The sequence below is a fragment of the Bombyx mori genome, chromosome 15 (assembly GCF_030269925.1).
Source record: "Bombyx mori chromosome 15, ASM3026992v2".
NCBI lineage: Eukaryota > Metazoa > Arthropoda > Insecta > Lepidoptera > Bombycidae > Bombyx > Bombyx mori.
The window spans coordinates 17,659,786-17,677,378 of record NC_085121.1 but is presented as its reverse complement, the minus strand read 5'-3'; the positions used below and the strand labels follow the sequence as shown (position 1 = coordinate 17,677,378).

The following is a 17,593-nucleotide window of genomic DNA, read 5'->3' as shown; positions in this document are numbered from 1 at the left end:
TTTTAAGTATCCCAAGCTGCCTAATTCTATCAGCTCCAAAAAATAATCAACTCCATATAACCTGTTCAACAAAGCGGTTCATCACACAATGTTTGCCCGATTTGGGAATTGAACCCTTCGCGCAACATTCAGGACTGCTAACCATCTCACGACCGAGTCAGTCAATGAAATCAGCTAATTTACAATTCTGCCCATTTCCAATTACAAGAATACTAGGAAGTTACCGCTGTCCATTGTGTGTCGGTATTTCGGTGCCACATACATTGGAACCCTGCGGCGAATGACGGCTCTAAATGCCTCGTATTCTGCCTCTGTTTGATCCGAATATTCGTAATACCTGTTCATACTCAGTGCAAGCGATCCACTTTGTAATGAAAGCCTGAATCTTTCAGTCATAATTGTATCAAATTTTTGGTGTTAATAGTATCCTATGGAGATTACTTCATTATAATGTATATAGTATAAAGCAAACCGACCTGTACGTCACTCTCGCGGCCGTATGCCCGCTAGCTATACATACATAGTTTTTATTGTCTATATCCGTCTTTTGACAGATAATTAAGATCGTTTCCGGGCGCTTCCGTTTTATAGTGTGAGTTGCGTGCGCCCGCCTCATGTTGTAATTATTGTTCTATATCGTAAATTGTTTGAGTAACAAGACTAGAATTTGACATCTGCTGATATTAGTGAATAACCCATAGTTTTATTAAATAATACCCTGAGACCTACCCCTCACTATATCTGCATCGTATATTTTACAAATCATACATTGACAGTGTTCAAATAGTTTCCAGTCAAGATAATAATATTGTGTTTACGATCGCTTAATTATTAAATCTTTACTCCTGGTGAGTAGTTGTTAGCATCAATATCTAATTTGAGAACTAACATCAAGATTACAATAATAGCAATGTCAGAATTCACATTGATTGTGTCACTTTAAAATTTAGAATCTTTAATTTTATTTGGATTTAAGATAACTATTTTTTAAATTTATTTACATAGCATTAAATTTATTGCGATTCTGTCTAGTTTATTATTTCAATTAACAAAAACATTTTATAACATCGAATTTTTAATCAAAAACTCAGAGGTTGCAGGCTTACAATCCTGTCACGTTGCACAAATAATTGTAACCATAGCACTAAAAACTGCACCAACAGTTCAATTGTCGCGAAAAAGCCCATTTTTCGGTCATCATTAAAACGAAACTCTTCATATTTTGTGTCGCGTTATGTCACCAATTTTCTCGACCCCAAATGGGCCTGTAAATCATATCGTTTGCGTGACGTGCGTGATAAACTTACTTTAACAACTGTCCCAACGCAATGCCACTAAAATGTATCATTTATGGGCTCAAAACTAGGTTGTATGACTCGTTTCGGCACTTTATACAGGGAAATGTCAACGTAACACTAAAAGAACGTTAACAAGGGGCTCTCTTTGTGTAACGGTACACGTAGTTTTTCGGTGATCGTTATAGAGCTCTTTGAAAATAAAACTTTTACGTTAGCTATTTATAGTTTCTACTTTCTGAAGATATTTATGTGTATTGAGCTATGTTATTTGTAAAGTAGTGTTTGGTACTAGCTGACGCTAAACTTTATCTACAAAATCATTAATGTTTTTTAGCGTACAGCCTGTTCTTATGTATGGCAGCGAAACATGGGCGGCAACCAAAAGGAACGTACATACCATTCAAGTTGCTGAAATGAAAATGCTGAGGTGGATGTGCGGCATGACTAGGCTCGATAAAATCCGCAACGAGTACGTGCGTGGAAGTCTAGGTGTACGGGACATCGCCGACAAGATGCAGGAGAGTAGGCTGAGATGGTATGGTCACGTAAAAAGGAAGCCACCTGACTACGTCGGAAATTTGGCGCTACTGCTCGACCTCCCCGGTCGGAGACCTAGAGGCAGACCCAAGACAAGGTGGAGGGACGTAGTGCTGAAGGACCAGAGAGAGAATGCAATGTTGCTGACGAGGATGTCGAAGACAGAGCGAAGTGGTGCAGTAAAGTCAGGAAAGCTGACCCCACCACCATGTGGGATAAATAGCTGGGAAGAGAGAGAGAGAGAGAGCGTACAGACGACTATTTCATGTACCTAAGGGGGTATTTTATTAGAAAATAAATCAGTCTTATTTTTCTCATTAACTTAAGTATTTTATAAACTTTCTGAGATTATTCTCGTAAGTATTATTTTCTTCTTGCTTGAGCATGTGTGTGATAGGGGATGGGTTTTCGTTCACGGTTATTAAAAGCAAGACGACTATTTCGGGGAGGGCTTTAAACCGGCAACCGCACTCCTCAGTTGACGCAAGTTATAAGCACAATATAGATTTTCGCGGTAAATACACATAAATGTTTTTTTTTTACTTACCTCTAATCTTACTGGTGGTGGGACCTCTTGTGAGTCTGTACGGGTAGGTACCACCACTCTGCCTATTTCTGCCGTGAAGCAGTAATGCGTTTCGGTTTGAAAGGTGGGGCCGTTGTAACTATATGTACTGAGACCTTAGAACTTATGTCTCAAGGTAGGTGGCGGCAATTACGTTGTAGATGCCTTTGGGCTCCGGTAACCGTTTAACACTAGGTTGGCCGTGAGTTCGTCAACCGACATAAGCAATAAATAAAAAAAATACATCTTACGATATACTGATTGGATTAATAAATCATTGTTATTCTTTTCCTTCACCATCTTAGTTAGTAAGCATATATTATTAATTTGCACCCTTTGGGTCTATAATTTGCATCACTCTTTTACTGCTTTGAAGGGGTGAACTAGAATCACGATCCTGGTGTTAAATGGCCACTGAAGTCAATGGACATCATAGAATCAATGGCGTCAACCATCTTGAGACATGAGGTTTAAGTATCAGTTGCTTAATATTTGCTTTAAGCTGGAACGAGTTACTGCTTGGCATAAAAAATAGGAGTGTCAGTGCATTTTTTCATGCGGTCTCACAAGACGACCTGCCGCTAGTAAACAGAATACATTTTTTTACTGGTTTCATTGTTTTACACGATGCTATTCCTTTATCGTGGAAGTCACACCTAACCATTGTTTAAAAACGCACCATAGCTTTAGGGCCACGACGACTTCTAAAAAATTACCTACTTAAATATTTAGAAAAAAAAAAGTGAGATATACCAAGAAATTCTACTTGACTAAGCCTGAATGATAACATAATTTGCTATAAAAGTGTCAAAAAATGTACATAATATAAGCCGATCTTATTAAGTTCTTTGAAGTATCTAAAATTCCTTTTTATATTTATAAAGTTTTACGTTGGAACTGTAAGTTTGTCTTATTCTGAGAAATAATTCCTGCGTATTGATAAAAGTTCAGCTACAATCTTTTCTGCCAATAAAAGAAAACAAACAGTCGTAGACACTGAATACTGTACAAAGCTATTTGATTAAAGAGTATTTTTTTGTTTTTTATTTCGAAATCACAGACAGACATGCTTTTGTTTATTTTTATGTTTAAATATAATATTATTTGTCAACTGAATAGGCTTATTCAAACACAGCAGACAAAATGCGTAATGTGTTTCGGTTTGAAGGGTGGGGCAGCCGTTGTAACTATTTTTTTTTTTTTTTTGCTTAGATGTGTGGACGAGCTCACAGCCCACCTGGTGTTAAGTGGTTACTGGAGCCCATAGACATCTACAACGTAAATGCGCCACACACCTTGAGATATAGTTCTAAGGTCTCAGTATTGTCACAACGGCTACCCCACCCTTCAAACCGAAACGCATTACTGCTTCACGGCAGAAATTGGCGGGGCGGTGGTACCTACCCGTTCGGACTCACAAGAGGTCCTACCACCAGTAATTACGTAAATTATAATTTTGCGGGTTTAATTTTTATTACACGATGTTATTCCTTCACCGTGGAAGTCAATCGTGAACATTTGTTAAGTACGTATTTCATTAGAAAAATTGGTACCCGCCTGCGGGATTCGAATACCGTTGCATCGCTCAATACGAATGCACCGGACGTCTTATCCTTTAGGCCACGACGACTTCATTAGGCCACGACGACTTCACTATGCTGAGACCTTAGAACTCATGTCTTAAGGTGGGTGTCGCATTTACGTTGTAGATGTCTATGGTCTTAACACCAGGTGGGCTGTCAACTCGTCCACCCAGCTAAGCGAAAAATAAAACCGCATCGCTCGGAAAGCCAAAAAAAAAGTTTGTAACATAAGTCTTGATTTTGTGTAGATAAAACGCTTTAGCTTTACATTTGGGCCAATCCTCGCAAAAGCGTAGGTGAAAAAGTATTATGTATGCACAACGTCGCACACAGGTTTGCGACAAAAGCTGAATGTTGACGAATCCCCTACGTGGGATAACGCGCAGGCTTCCACGTAATATCAGCTTCTAGCAGCCTACGGGTTTTTGGCAGTTCGTGCTTTTAATACTCTCCGTAGATTGGACGGCTCGGCGTAATCCGTACAGTTTTTTAGCCCGAAACTTTCTGGTATTGTTTTGTACTAACTGATCCGCCTTGTGTTAGGAATAGGATTGATATCGTGCGTGGCAATTGCAAGTACTAATTTATTATCGTAAGTTGTCGAAAGTGTAAGACGCCTGATTTAATTTTAACGAGTGCTTCATTATTATTATTTTATCGCTTAGATGGGTGGACAAGCTCACAGCTCACCTGGTGTTAAGTGGTTAGTGGAGCCCATAGACATCTACAACGTAAATGCGCCACACACCTTGAGATATAAGTTCTAAGGTCTCAAGTATAGTTACAACGGCTGCCCCACCCTTCAAACCGAAACGCATTACTGCTTCACGACAGAAATAGGCAAGGTGGTGGTACTTATCCGCGCGGACTTACAAGAGGACCTACCACTAGTAAAAAATTCGTAATGATAATTCGGATTGTATTTGTTTATAATATATTTTAGAAATCTACGAAATTATTTTTAGTGATTTATATACACAGGAGGTTGAGAACGCACAAATAAGACAAAAACTACAAAACAATCTGTTTAATAATGATTTCTACTTGAAACTAGATCTGGTCTTTTGCATGGAGTATAGGGTTCCTTTTGGTATTCTGGAAGGGTAGACCAGCTATGACACCTACTCACCCGAAGAATCTAGTATAACCCCTCGAGACTACTAGAATAGGTAGAAAAAAAAAGCTATGATTGACCCAAGTAGTTGATATTTAATTTCAGGTGAATATATCAAATTATTAAATCTAAGTGCAGAATACACACATTCGTACAAAATACAATTTAAATATAAAAACCACCTAAACACAAATATGACCCCACCGAACGTGGTCTCGCCTTGTCGCGGCGGTGGGGCTTAAGCGTGCACCCCGATACCGTGGAGCAGCGTTGTCTGCACAGGGGTGCCGTGAACAAAGAAGACTGCACACAGCGTTCCCTTTTCCCACCTTTGCTGGACAAAGGGTGCGTGAAGCGGGAGAGGGCTCCCTTCTGGAGACCTCTTGGATGCTAGGCCATGTCCCCGGCAGCCCTTTGGTTGTTAAAGGGGAAGGCCCTCCAGAGGAGGGTACCGGCACGCCGGCGTGGTCACGCCGTGGTCAGACGTGTGGGTCTGTCAGTAATGGTAGACCCCACGTGGATGAGAAGTGAACCGGAGGGCACTCCCTTCCGGTCGCTGGTTGCCATGTCCCCGGCTGCCTCTTGGCAGCTAAAGGGGAAGGCCCTCCAGAGGGGGGTACCGGTTTACCGGCGTGGCTTCGAAGAAGCATACCGTAATCCCTACCGAGTAGGGGACGGGGGTCGCTGCCTAGCAGGGGCCGCGAGGATGCGAACCTCTATAAAAAATGCCCTAATCCTAAGCCTGTGACGTGCCCGGTGATGGGATGAGTGGCTGGAGGGAGTCCAGTCGTGAGGGCCGTCCCAGGGGACCGACCCCTGGTTAAATATCAAAGGAAAAAATTAATGATGGCAAAGTTTGTAAAAAATTTACCCCAGGAGGGTACCACCTTAGGTGGAGAATCCCTCCGTGCTTCCACCTTGGTGGAAGCATGCAGCCCCGCGTATTCTGGGGGGGGCAAAGCTTGCCATGACGAAGGGGGCTGTATGACGGGCAGCGGAAAACCCGTCGAACAGAGACACGCCAGCGCTGACTTGACGCACTCTGGGCTCGTCAGTGACAGCGAGGCGGCTGGCTCGAAAGAGACAACCGCCAAAAAGATAAGGCGGAAAAGGAAGACCCAGCGAGTTTCCTCACGCGAGGGGGGAGGGGAGCCAACGTCATCCTCTGGCGCAGATGCCCCGCCGGAGAAGGTACTGGTAGTCTCCGATGCGGCCTCTGCTGCGGAGGAGATGCCACCCCCGAAAGGAAGACCCGCCCGGAGGAGGGGCGCACCGTCACCGGCGCAGTCATCGGCGTCGATGTCTGTCGCCTCACTGGACGGGCGAACGACAGAGGAGGAAGAAGGCGGCCTTCAGGACCCTGCCTTGGTCATAGACAGGGCCATGAGGACCGTCAAATCATATGCGGCCAACGGCACTAAGACCAAAGCCGCTGGCCGTAAACTGCGAGAGGTGGTCTCGCAGGTCTCGAAGGTTCTGCCTTCGGTTGCTTCCGCCAATGACCAGGTGGTACAGCTGATGGCGGAAAATTCGAGGCTTCGAGTACTACTTCAAGCCCAACAGCAGCCTGATGATGAGGCTGCTGCTTCGAAGAGGACAGCGACAGCGACGGCGTCACCTGCGGTACCCCGGGCCACTGGGTTGCGGACTCCTCCGGCTCCTGTACCGATTGCGACGTCGTGTATCACTGGGGCCCCTCGGAGCCGCCGTTCCCCAGCGCTGACTGGCGACAGTTGGCCTGTGCTGCCACCACCGCGCGCGGCAGAGCAGCGTCCACGTCTCCCATCGCCGCGCACTAGGGAGATGACCGCTACCAAGAGGCAGCAGGCACTCGTGGGGCCACGGGAGCTGGCTGGAAACTTCAGCCTGGACGAGGTCATCACTCGCACCGTCCAGGTTGTATTGGAAAGGCTGGACGGCAGGCTGGCGGCCCTCGAGGCGCAACTCATTGCCCCGGCTGACGCACGGCGACCGGCACATGCAGCAGTGTTGGGTGCTCCAGCCGCCCACCCCGCCCCCGTACGGACTCCAGCCACTAGGTTGGGCCCGGGACGGGATAGAACAAAGCGGGGGGGCGGCGCCAACGCGAAACGCCCATCGCAAGCACCCCAGCCCCGTCCGCTGCCTCCGCCCCCATCCAACATGGACGAGGGGTGGAACGTGGTGGCCCGGCGGGGTGCCAAGAAGGTCCCACTGGCAGCTCCACAAGTGGGTGAAGCGCCGGCGGCCACGGCGGCTCAGGCTGCTCCCCAACAGGGTCGAGCGCCTGTAGCCGCCAAAAAGAAAAACAAGAAAACAAAGAAGCCACCGCGCGCGCCGCGGTCGGCGGCAGTGGTCCTAACGCTGCTGCCGGCTGCCAAAGCCAAGGGCATGACATACGGAGATGTCATTGCTCGGGCGCGCGCGGCAGTCGATCTGAATGAGATCGGGGCGGGGGAGGGTCTCCGCTCTAGGCAGACAGCCAATGGGGCCAAACTGCTAGAGTGTTCCGGTGCCGATAGTCCCGGCATCGCAGAGCGTCTGGCCGCAAGGCTCCGCGCGGTCCTGCCTGAAGAGGAGGTGCGGGTGCATAGGCCGGTCAAGATGGCCGAATTGAAAGTGACCGGCCTGGACGAATGCACCACCAGGGATGAGGTGGTGGCGGCCGTCGCTTCCCAAGGCAACTGTGCCCTGCAGAATATAACCGTAGGCGAGCTGCGTCCCGGTTATAGCGGGGCCAGCTCCGTGTGGGTACGTTGCCCGGTGGAGGCGGCCGTCGCCCTGGCTGCTCCTCCGCCCGGGAGACCTTTGGGGGATCCGGGTAGGTTGCGCGTGGGCTGGATAGCAGCCCACGTGCGCCTGCTAGAACCACGCGCCTGGCGGTGCCTAAAGTGCTTCAGCACTGGGCACTGCCTCGCCAGGTGCGTAAGTGCGGTTGACCGCAGCGGACTGTGTTTCCGCTGTGGTCAGCCTGGACACAAGGCGGCCGTGTGCTCGGCTGCGCCGCATTGCTTATTGTGTGCGGCGGCCGGACGCAGGGCTGACCACCGGACCGGGGGCAAGGCATGCCCCCCAGCCGGCAAAAACGCAATCAGAAATTGGCGCCGCCAAGCTAAGCGGCGCCAAAAGAAGCTGTCGGCCGGGGGAGCACCGGCCGGCACTTTGGCCCCCGCTGAGGCGTTCGCGCCCGATAGCGGGGACAATGGAGTAAGGGAGGGGGCGATGGATGTGGTCCAGTCTTAATGGATCACACCTATCGCTTCCTCCAAGGAAACTTGAACCACTCCGCCGGAGCTCAGGACATGCTGCTCCAGACTATGGCGGAGTGGTCAATTGACGTGGCTGTGGTCGCCGAGCCGTACTTCGTTCCCCCAGCAGACGACTGCTGGTTTGGGGACGTTGATGGCTTGGCGGCCATACATATAAGAAGATCCGCGATGATTCCCCCCCTGGCGATGGTGACCAGGGGTCCCGGGATCGTCGCGGTACAATTAGAAAATACCGTCGTGATCGGGGTGTACTTCTCTCCGAATCGGCCTACCGTCGAGTTCGAGCGGTTCCTGGACGGGCTAGAGGTGATCGCTCGTCACCTCTCTCCCCGTTCCGTGATACTGGCGGGGGACTTCAATGCGAAGTCTGTCTCTTGGGGTTCCCCATCTACGGACGCTCGTGGTAGGCTGTTGGAGGAGTGGGCGGTCGCGGCCGATCTCTGTATCGTTAACAGGGGCTCAGTCGCGACATGCGTGCGGTGGACAGGAGAGTCTATTGTGGACTTGACGTTCGCGAGCTCGTCCGTCGCACAGCGCATCCTCGGCTGGGGCGTGGTGGTGGGGGCGGAATCGTTGTCAGATCACCGGTATATCCGGTTCGATCTTTCCGCTCCCACGCCAACACCAGCCGCAGGCGCTCGCGGGGTTAACCCCCCGCGGAGTGCATCCCGGTCATTCCCTAGGTGGGCATTGAAGCTCCTGAAGAAGGAGCTCCTGGTGGAGGCCTCTATGGTGGCGGCGTGGACGCCCACGCGCCCACACCCTTTCGACGTGGAGGCCGAGGCCGAATGGTTCCGCGGCGCGATGCACCGCATATGCGATGCCTCGATGCCCCGGGTCGGCTCTCGGCATTGCGGACGGCGGCAGTCTCCCTGGTGGTCGCCTGAAATTGCGAGACTGCGCGCGGTCTCCATTCGGGCGAGCCGCCAATGCGCTAGACACCGCCGTCGCCGCCACCTGCGGCGCGACGACCCCGTCGCGTTTGCGGAGGAGGAAACCCGGCTGCACGGCGAATATCGCGCTGCGAAGGACGCCCTGCGGCTGGCCATCAGGCGGGCCAAGGAGCAGAACATGGAGAGACTCTTGGAGGCGCTCGAAGCGGATCCATGGGGGAGCCCGTACAGGTTAGTGCGCGGCAAGCTGCGCCCGTGGGCCCCCCCTATGACTGAGCGACTCCAGCCTCAACAGCTGCGGGACATCGTTTCGGCGTTGTTCCCGCAGGAGCGGGAGGGTTTTGTTCCCCCCGCTATGGGTGAGCCGTCGGACGCCATCGACGGTGAAGCCCCTGCTGAGGTGCCCCGTATTACTGGGGCAGAGCTCCGTGTGGCGGTTGTAAGGATGACTGCAAAGGACACGGCCCCCGGCCCGGACGGAGTCCATGGCCGGGTGCTGGCCTTGGCCCTCGATGCCCTAGGGGACCGGCTCCTGGAGCTATTTAATAGTTGCCTGGAGTCGGGACGGTTCCCGTTGCTCTGGCGGACGGGCAGACTTGTGTTGTTGCGGAAGGAGGGGCGCCCGGTGGATACAGCCGCCGGGTATCGTCCTATCGTACTGCTGGACGAGGCGGGAAAATTGCTGGAGCGTATTCTGGCTGCCCGCATCGTTCAGCACCTGGTCGGGGTTGGACCTGACCTGTCGGCGGAGCAGTTCGGCTTCCGGGAGGGCCGTTCGACCGTGGATGCAATACTTCGGGTGCGGGCCCTCTCGGACGAGGCTGTCTCACGGGGTGGGGTGGCGCTGGCGGTGTCTCTTGACATCGCCAACGCATTTAACACCCTGCCCTGGTCCGTGATAGGGGGGGCACTGGAGAGGCATGGAGTGCCCCTCTACCTCCGCCGGCTGGTTGGCTCCTATTTGGAGGCCAGGTCGGTCGAATGTACCGGGTACGGTGGGACCCTTCACCGTTTTCCGGTCGTGCGGGGTGTTCCGCAGGGGTCGGTTCTCGGACCCCTCTTGTGGAACATCGGGTACGACTGGGTGCTGAGGGGTGCCCTCCTCCCGGGCCTCCGCGTTATTTGTTACGCGGACGACACGTTGGTCGTGGCCCGGGGGGATGATTATAGAGAGTCTGCCCGTCTCGCCACAGCGGGGGTGGCCCTCGTTGTCGGGAGGATAAGGAGACTGGGCCTCGACGTGGCGCTCAGTAAATCCGAGGCCTTGTGGTTTCACGGGCCACGGAGAGCGCCACCTGTCGACGCCCACATCGTGGTTGGAGGCGTCCGAATAGGGGTCGGGGTGCAGTTGAGGTACCTCGGCCTCGTGTTGGACAGCCGGTGGGCTTTTCGTGCTCACTTTGCGGAGCTGGTCCCCCGATTGATGAGGACAGCCGGTTCTTTGAGCCGACTGCTCCCGAATATCGGGGGGCCGGATCAGGCTGTGCGCCGCCTCTACGCAGGGGTGGTGCGATCGATGGCCCTGTACGGTGCGCCTGTATGGGCTGAGCCACGCAACCGGGCCGCTATGGCTCGGTTCCTGCGCCGGCCGCAGCGCACCGTTGCTATCAGGGTCATCCGTGGATATCGCACCGTCTCCTTCGAGGCGGCGTGTGTGTTGGCGGGGACGCCGCCATGGGAGCTGGAGGCGGAGTCGCTCGCTGCCGACTATCGGTGGCGCAGCGAGCTTCGTGCTCTGGGCGTGGTGCGTCCCTCCAAAAGTGAGCTGCGGGCGCGGAAGGCCCATTCTCGGCGGTCCGTGCTCGAATCGTGGTCGAGGCGGTTGGCCAACCCCACGTGGGGTCTACGGACCGTTGAGGCGGTTTACCCAGTCTTTGATGACTGGGTGAATCGTGGCCGAGGACGCCTCACCTTCCGTCTGGTGCAGGTGCTGACTGGGCACGGATGCTTCGGAAAGTATCTGCACCGGATAGGAGCTGAGCCGACGACGAGGTGCCACCATTGTGGACACGACCTGGACACGGCGGAGCATACGCTCGCTGTCTGCCCCGCTTGGGAGGTGCAGCGCCGTGTCCTGGTCGCAAAGATAGGACCGGACTTGTCGCTGCCTGGCGTCGTGGCGTCGATGCTTGGCGGTGACGAGTCCTGGAAGGCTATGCTCGACTTCTGCGAGTGCACCATCTCGCAGAAGGAGGCGGCGGGGCGAGTGAGGCAAAGCTCTCCTCACTACGCAGAAACCCGCCGCCGCCGAGCAGGGGGTCGGGACCGGGGTCTCGTCCGTAACCCGGCCCCCTAAGAGCTTCGGGCTCCACCCGCTTTGTGCGGGGAGGAGCTTAGGCGTGGGGCGGCGTGGTAGGTCGCGTTCCCCCGACCGCTCCGGGGGAAGGTGTAGCGCGGCGCTATCAATCGGGCTCTTGGCCCGTCGACCGAGGGAACCGGCGGTCATGTTGCTGGCGGCCGCCGGTCCGGCGTCTGGGGGACGGCGGGATGGATGTAATGTGCTCTGCGTAAACCCTGTCCCGCCGTCTCAATAACTCCGACTGGGTTCCCACCCGGTCCGGGGTAGGGCGCCGGCTGTGAGCGGCAGGAGTTTTTAGTGAGGTTCGACTCCCACATACCCCACCTGCCGTGCGGGTGGGGATCCGGCGATTTTCTCCTGTGGAAAAAAAAAAAAAAAAAAAAACACAAATATGAATTTATCATGAACGTCTAATTAAAACTCCAGAAATTAATTTTAATAACTTTGGTAACTTAAATCATTTGGATGGCCAATTAGCAACATCACATTAATAAAACATAATGTAATCTCATTTATGTTTCATGCGAACCTTCAGGTTTTCATATTTGACTCGTTTTTAAAGGAAAATTTGACCGAAGGAAAAATATTCAACATAATCTCAGTTACAGCCCGAGGCGTTTACCTGAATTCATAGACCGATTTTTAACGATAAACATGTTCAAATTATATCTTGAGGAATTCACGAAAAATTTGTAACTTAGAGACAACAAAGCCAAGCGGTTGTCTATTGAACGTTTGTTTTGCTAATGGAATTAATGACAATCCGAACTGCCCTATTTTTATAGAATATTCTAGAATTAATGAAGATCTTTAAGATTAGTGAAAATTTGTTTCTATTTACTAGATTGTCACTTACTTTTTACTTGTGGTAGGACCTCTTGTGAGTCCGCACGGGTAGGTACCATCACCCCGCCTATTTCTGCCGTGAAGACGTAATGCGTTTCGGTTTGAAGGGTGGGACAGCAGTTGTAACTATACTGAGACCTTAGAACTTATATCTCAAAGTGGGTGGCGCATTTACATTGTAGATCTCTATGGGCTCCAGTAACCACTTAACACCAGGTGGGCTGTGAGCTCGTCCACCCATCTAAGCAATAAAAAAAATACTAATTTGTTGCTACTTGACTACATTGAAAAATTATTACTTGTTGTTCCTTGTGTCCCCTAGACACATGAATCAAATTACATCAGATGGATATGGTACGTTTTGATCACACGAAGAGCGACACGTTTTGGGCTTATCTTACTTTTTTCTACGATCTGAGTAACGGCCTATGTTGATGAGATTTTGTGTGAGCTCACGTAATATTCCAGTTTTTACGGCACGTGACAAATTGGAGTACGTTAGTCTTGTACCTACAAAGAAATATTACAAGCAAAATTTTTAGGAAATTTTATAGAAAACAATCTAAATTGATGTTCTTTAAAACTGAAAATTTAATATCTTTAATAACTAATTGATTATTTAATGATGTATCATGTTTTTAACGATAAATGTGAGATTTAAATATTTTCTACCAGGTGGTAAGTTGGGACCAAAGTCACATTATTATATTTTTTAATTACGTTAGTAATAGCTACATTTATCTATATCTTAATACCAGGGTTACAATTATTACTGTTATCGTTTCTAATCTGACTGAACCCTGCTATGCGTGTAAACAAAATCATATGTGCTTAACTATTTTATTACTGGTGGTAGGACCTCTTGTGAGTCCGCGCGGGTGTGTACCACTGTCCTGCCTATTTCTGACGTGAAGTAGTAATGCGTTTCAGTTTGAAGGGTGGGGCAGCCGTTGCAACTAAACTTGAGACCTTAGAAATTATTTCAAGGTGGGTGGCGCATTTACGTTGTAGATGTCTATGGGCTCCAGTACCCACTTAACACCAGGTGGGCTGTGAGCTCGTCCACCCGGGTAAGCAATACAAAAAAAAACTATGCTACCAGTTCATTCCAATAAACTAATATTTTTCATGGGTTCAAGTTATCCGATTACAGTATTTAGATCAGAAATAAAAACCTGCTTCAGTTAGCAACCCGCAGCGAATTCACAGCTACGCCAGACTTATAATGTAATTAGCGCTTTTGAAAATGTCTGTATATTAGCGTACAAAGATAATAAATGGATATAAGGCAAAAAATAATCATAAGACTTAGTATTAATTCTAAGAACTATTGCCAGAGAAATCATATAGGTACCATCAAACGATTTCCCACAGGAACTAAGCGACCGATGTAACTTCTATTATATAATTAATATTGTACATTACAGATCAAGTACTTTAATAAACTGAGCAAGTAATACAATAAGAATAAGGAGGGAAATTGCGTTGCTTTGAAATAACAGGTACTATTATATCTTTTAAAAAGAACCCTTATTCCTCCACAGAATTGTCAGATGTGGCTTGAGATAGCAAAAATTACGGCAGTTTGACTTACCTTGAGCTGGGGCATAAATGTTCAAATACAAGCAATCTTCAGACTGGTTCGTTAAAAACGGCAATATCCTCTTTAAATACTCCAATCTCCCTTTTGATATCCTCTTGAGCACGACGGTCTCATTCCTTATATCCGGAAGAACTTGTGGGCAGACTGGACCGAATTCCTCAGCTATCTTCACCCCGGACCATTGAGCGCCTGATACCGGAGGCATAAATCTAAGGGATCCCACGGGAGGAGACGCATATGGTACACCTCGGAATACTTCAACCGGTTCTAGATATCTCGATTCGGGAGTGACAATAAAGCCTCGAATATCACCATATTTAGTTCTGACTACTCTAGAACTAATATATTGCTGGGATGTTTTTTCTTCTACTGTCGCATCACCCATGACTGGTTTGGAAGTGAGAACCGGTAGCGTGATGAAATATACGATCATCAGAATGATCATTTTTTCGCCTCCAGCGCCAACGTAGCAGGTTTCGGTCGTTTGCTATAATTTTGCCATTTTGATGGAGAAATCCGCTCTTGCCCACCATTTACTCCTTTGTCTGTAACAAAAAAAGCATTTATTTAAAAAATAATCGGTTGTCTGTAAAGTAGGTTTACTGACGATAGTTGAACGTGACAACGTCATAAGAAAATACTGATGGAATGGTTTCATTTTTCAAAAGAAAATTTTAATTTTATTTGTTTGATTGATATTTTTTATGGACAATTGACAACACATTCACTTTTCACTGAACTTCATACTTGACGAAAACATGTAAACGTATTATTGTATTGCAGCTGTCCACGCGGAAGCATCGCTCACTCAAATAGGAGAGAGACAGATGTCGAACGCTGCCGAACGCGGAGGCCGATTGTGCCTCTTTGTCGCTCGTTGCGCGCTCTCGCTTGCACTTCAAGCCTTACTTAAATGGAACGCCTCAGAGCGAGGAAACGCCGCATGAGTCATATTTTTTTGTGTGTGCAGCTCCATCGAATTATAAGACGTTGTCACGTCAAAAAACTACTCATCGGAAACCAAGCTCATAATTTTGTAACAGAGCCCTTTTGTTCTACTTTGCTAAGAACGTTTTGTAATGAAGCAAATATTCAACATCCAAATAAATCGAGTTTCGTCTTTGAACGTAACACACATTTAATTATACATACTAACAAAGTTCTCTCAACTCTGCAAGATCACATATCTACCCACACACTCAGACTCTTGTTTTCAAGTCACGTAGCCTACAGTTCTCATTATTTGTACATGTTCAATCAGAACTATTTGAAGGCATAGTCGAATGTACAAAGTCAGATAGACAAATTTGATATATACATTTCTGATGAAATGCTTAAGAAATTTTTAGAGTATCTCTACATTGTTTGAAATGGTTAACGATCTTCTAGTTGATGATGATATTTCGACTTGTATTTACGATATAAAACTCCAATATACGTCATTTAACACGTGAGGTCATTTTGGGTATGTTATTTTATAGCAGAGGTTCAGACTATCTCAATCTATCCAACTAATGGACAGTAGCTATAGAATTAGAAACTAGGTAACTTAAGCTATCGCTACTTCTTCCGCAAAGTTGCTAATGGTCGCATCTAATTTTCTACCTAACTATTATCCCAATATCTATCTACAACAGTGACAAATGGGCGGCTACATTGGCATAAAGGAATTTTTAGGTTTCAGCTACAGTTTAATCTTATACGCATAACTAACAGAATTGCCTTAGAGGCGCTATTCTCAAAAAGCTCGCGGTCATGGCTCTATCCGACTTTGAATTAGAATAACTACTATTCGTTTAATACTTTCGCGGCTGTCTATATTGGAAGCATTATCATTTTAATGGATTCTTACTATGGTTTTCACATTTAACAGATTCCCGATATTGACGACTGTTGGAAACGCCGTGATCACGAGTAGACTGAAGGATGCGGAGAGAATTTTAAGAGGAGATAAATTTGGAAACTATGGGTCTACGGAGGGACATCGATACTCCCTGTCTTTTATACAGTGTGTTCGATGGGAAGTACTCAGAGGAAATGTTCAAGATGATCTCCTTTTTTGGTCACAGCCTGAGAAAACTTCATCTATACTATTTGAAGCCGCTGCGTTTATAGTCAATGCGACTTCAGATATCTTTCTGCCACGTACCATCCGACTCTATGAATGATTGCTTTCCGAGCGCTTTCTTCAAATGAGACTTGTGGAAAGTACTACGTGGCAGGCAACGACTTAGCTACACTCCTGGTATTGCTGACATCCACGAGAGACGGTAACCACTGACCATCAGGTGGGCCGTAAACTCTTCCACCCATTTAAGAAATAAATGAATAAATAACTTATAAAATGTGAAAATCATAGTAAGAATCCGTTAAATATTTAGAGATTAAGCTGTTTCACATGAAAACCATTCCAATAACACGAGTGTTAATGTCACAATTACTGTTACAATTGATAATCATTTATTTTATGTCTTAGGTAATAATATCCTTATACGATGTATAATTGTTTCATAAGCAATTTAGTAAATGTGGTTTTAATTACATAAAACATTATGCTTCATCTCAATTATCTTTGAAGCTACTTGATTAGCTTTATAATAATTGGAATATTAGATCGAGTAACATCCCTAAATCAAGACATTATGTTAACTTAGATCGGCCTTATAATAATGCTACCGAACGCAGACAGTGTTGTGTGTTGTGCAAATTTATTTTATACTAGCTGACCCGGCAGACTTCGTAGTGCCTCAATCGATAAATAAAAGACCTAAGCTTTTGTATAAAATAAACATCAAGGGAAAAACAAAATTGTTATTTTTATTTAATTCCGAGCATTTTCATATTTTTTCCTTTTAAACCTTGTCTAGACTTCCACGAATAATTCAAGACCAAAATTAGCCAAATCGGTCGAGCCGTTCTCAACTTTTAGCGAGACTAACGAACAGCAATTCATTTTTATATATAGATATGTAGGATTTAATTATTACTAACATTTCTGAACGAGTGAAAGGATTCTGAACGCATGCTGTGTGAAAGGGACGGATGTAGCTCTAGCTCGCTCTCTCGCACGACGCCGCCATTAGGAGTAAGACGTGTTTAATGTGCTCTTTAAGAAAAAGAAAAAAAAGTATAGTTAAACCCAAGAAATAGTGATTTCATTTAGACCCACACCTACATATATATAGATCAAACTATTTCGCCATCCGACGATTAGGATAATGCTATATAAGTGTTTGGATGAAGGAGCTAATTTAGGATATGTAATTGGAGCAGATACAAATACTGAAATTAAATTCTAAGTGCAATTTAGTAAAGATTTCATAAAAGGCAATCTATGTAGATTAAATATTGTTAGATTGTTGTTGAAAATGTTAATATAACCATGTTGCTTTGTTACACGTTCTTTAAAGCTTTATATAAAAAGCTAGTATGTCTGTTTGGCTTCACCCAACTTATTTAAGTGTGGTTAGTATGTAAACAAAATGGTTGGTTGATTATTGCGGTTATACAAAAAATTATAAAAACGATATAAAAAGAAGGCTGAGATAATAGTATAATCTGCAAAGGAAATATTCGGCGCAACAACCACATTATTGTTCAAGATTAA

General features: G+C 47.3%; 1 protein-coding gene across 1 annotated transcript in view; it reads right to left on the bottom strand.

Annotated features, from left to right (window-relative positions):
* The window catches only part of LOC101739442 (neuroligin-4, X-linked), a 128,491-nt gene that overhangs the window by 67,713 nt on the left and 43,185 nt on the right, over window positions 1-17,593 (bottom strand). Inside the window, exon 2 of the mRNA XM_021346840.3 lies at window positions 13,978-14,531. Coding sequence (XP_021202515.2) covers window positions 13,978-14,431 — 454 coding nt within the window. The 5' untranslated portion in view covers window positions 14,432-14,531. The remainder of the gene's footprint in view (window positions 1-13,977; window positions 14,532-17,593) is intronic.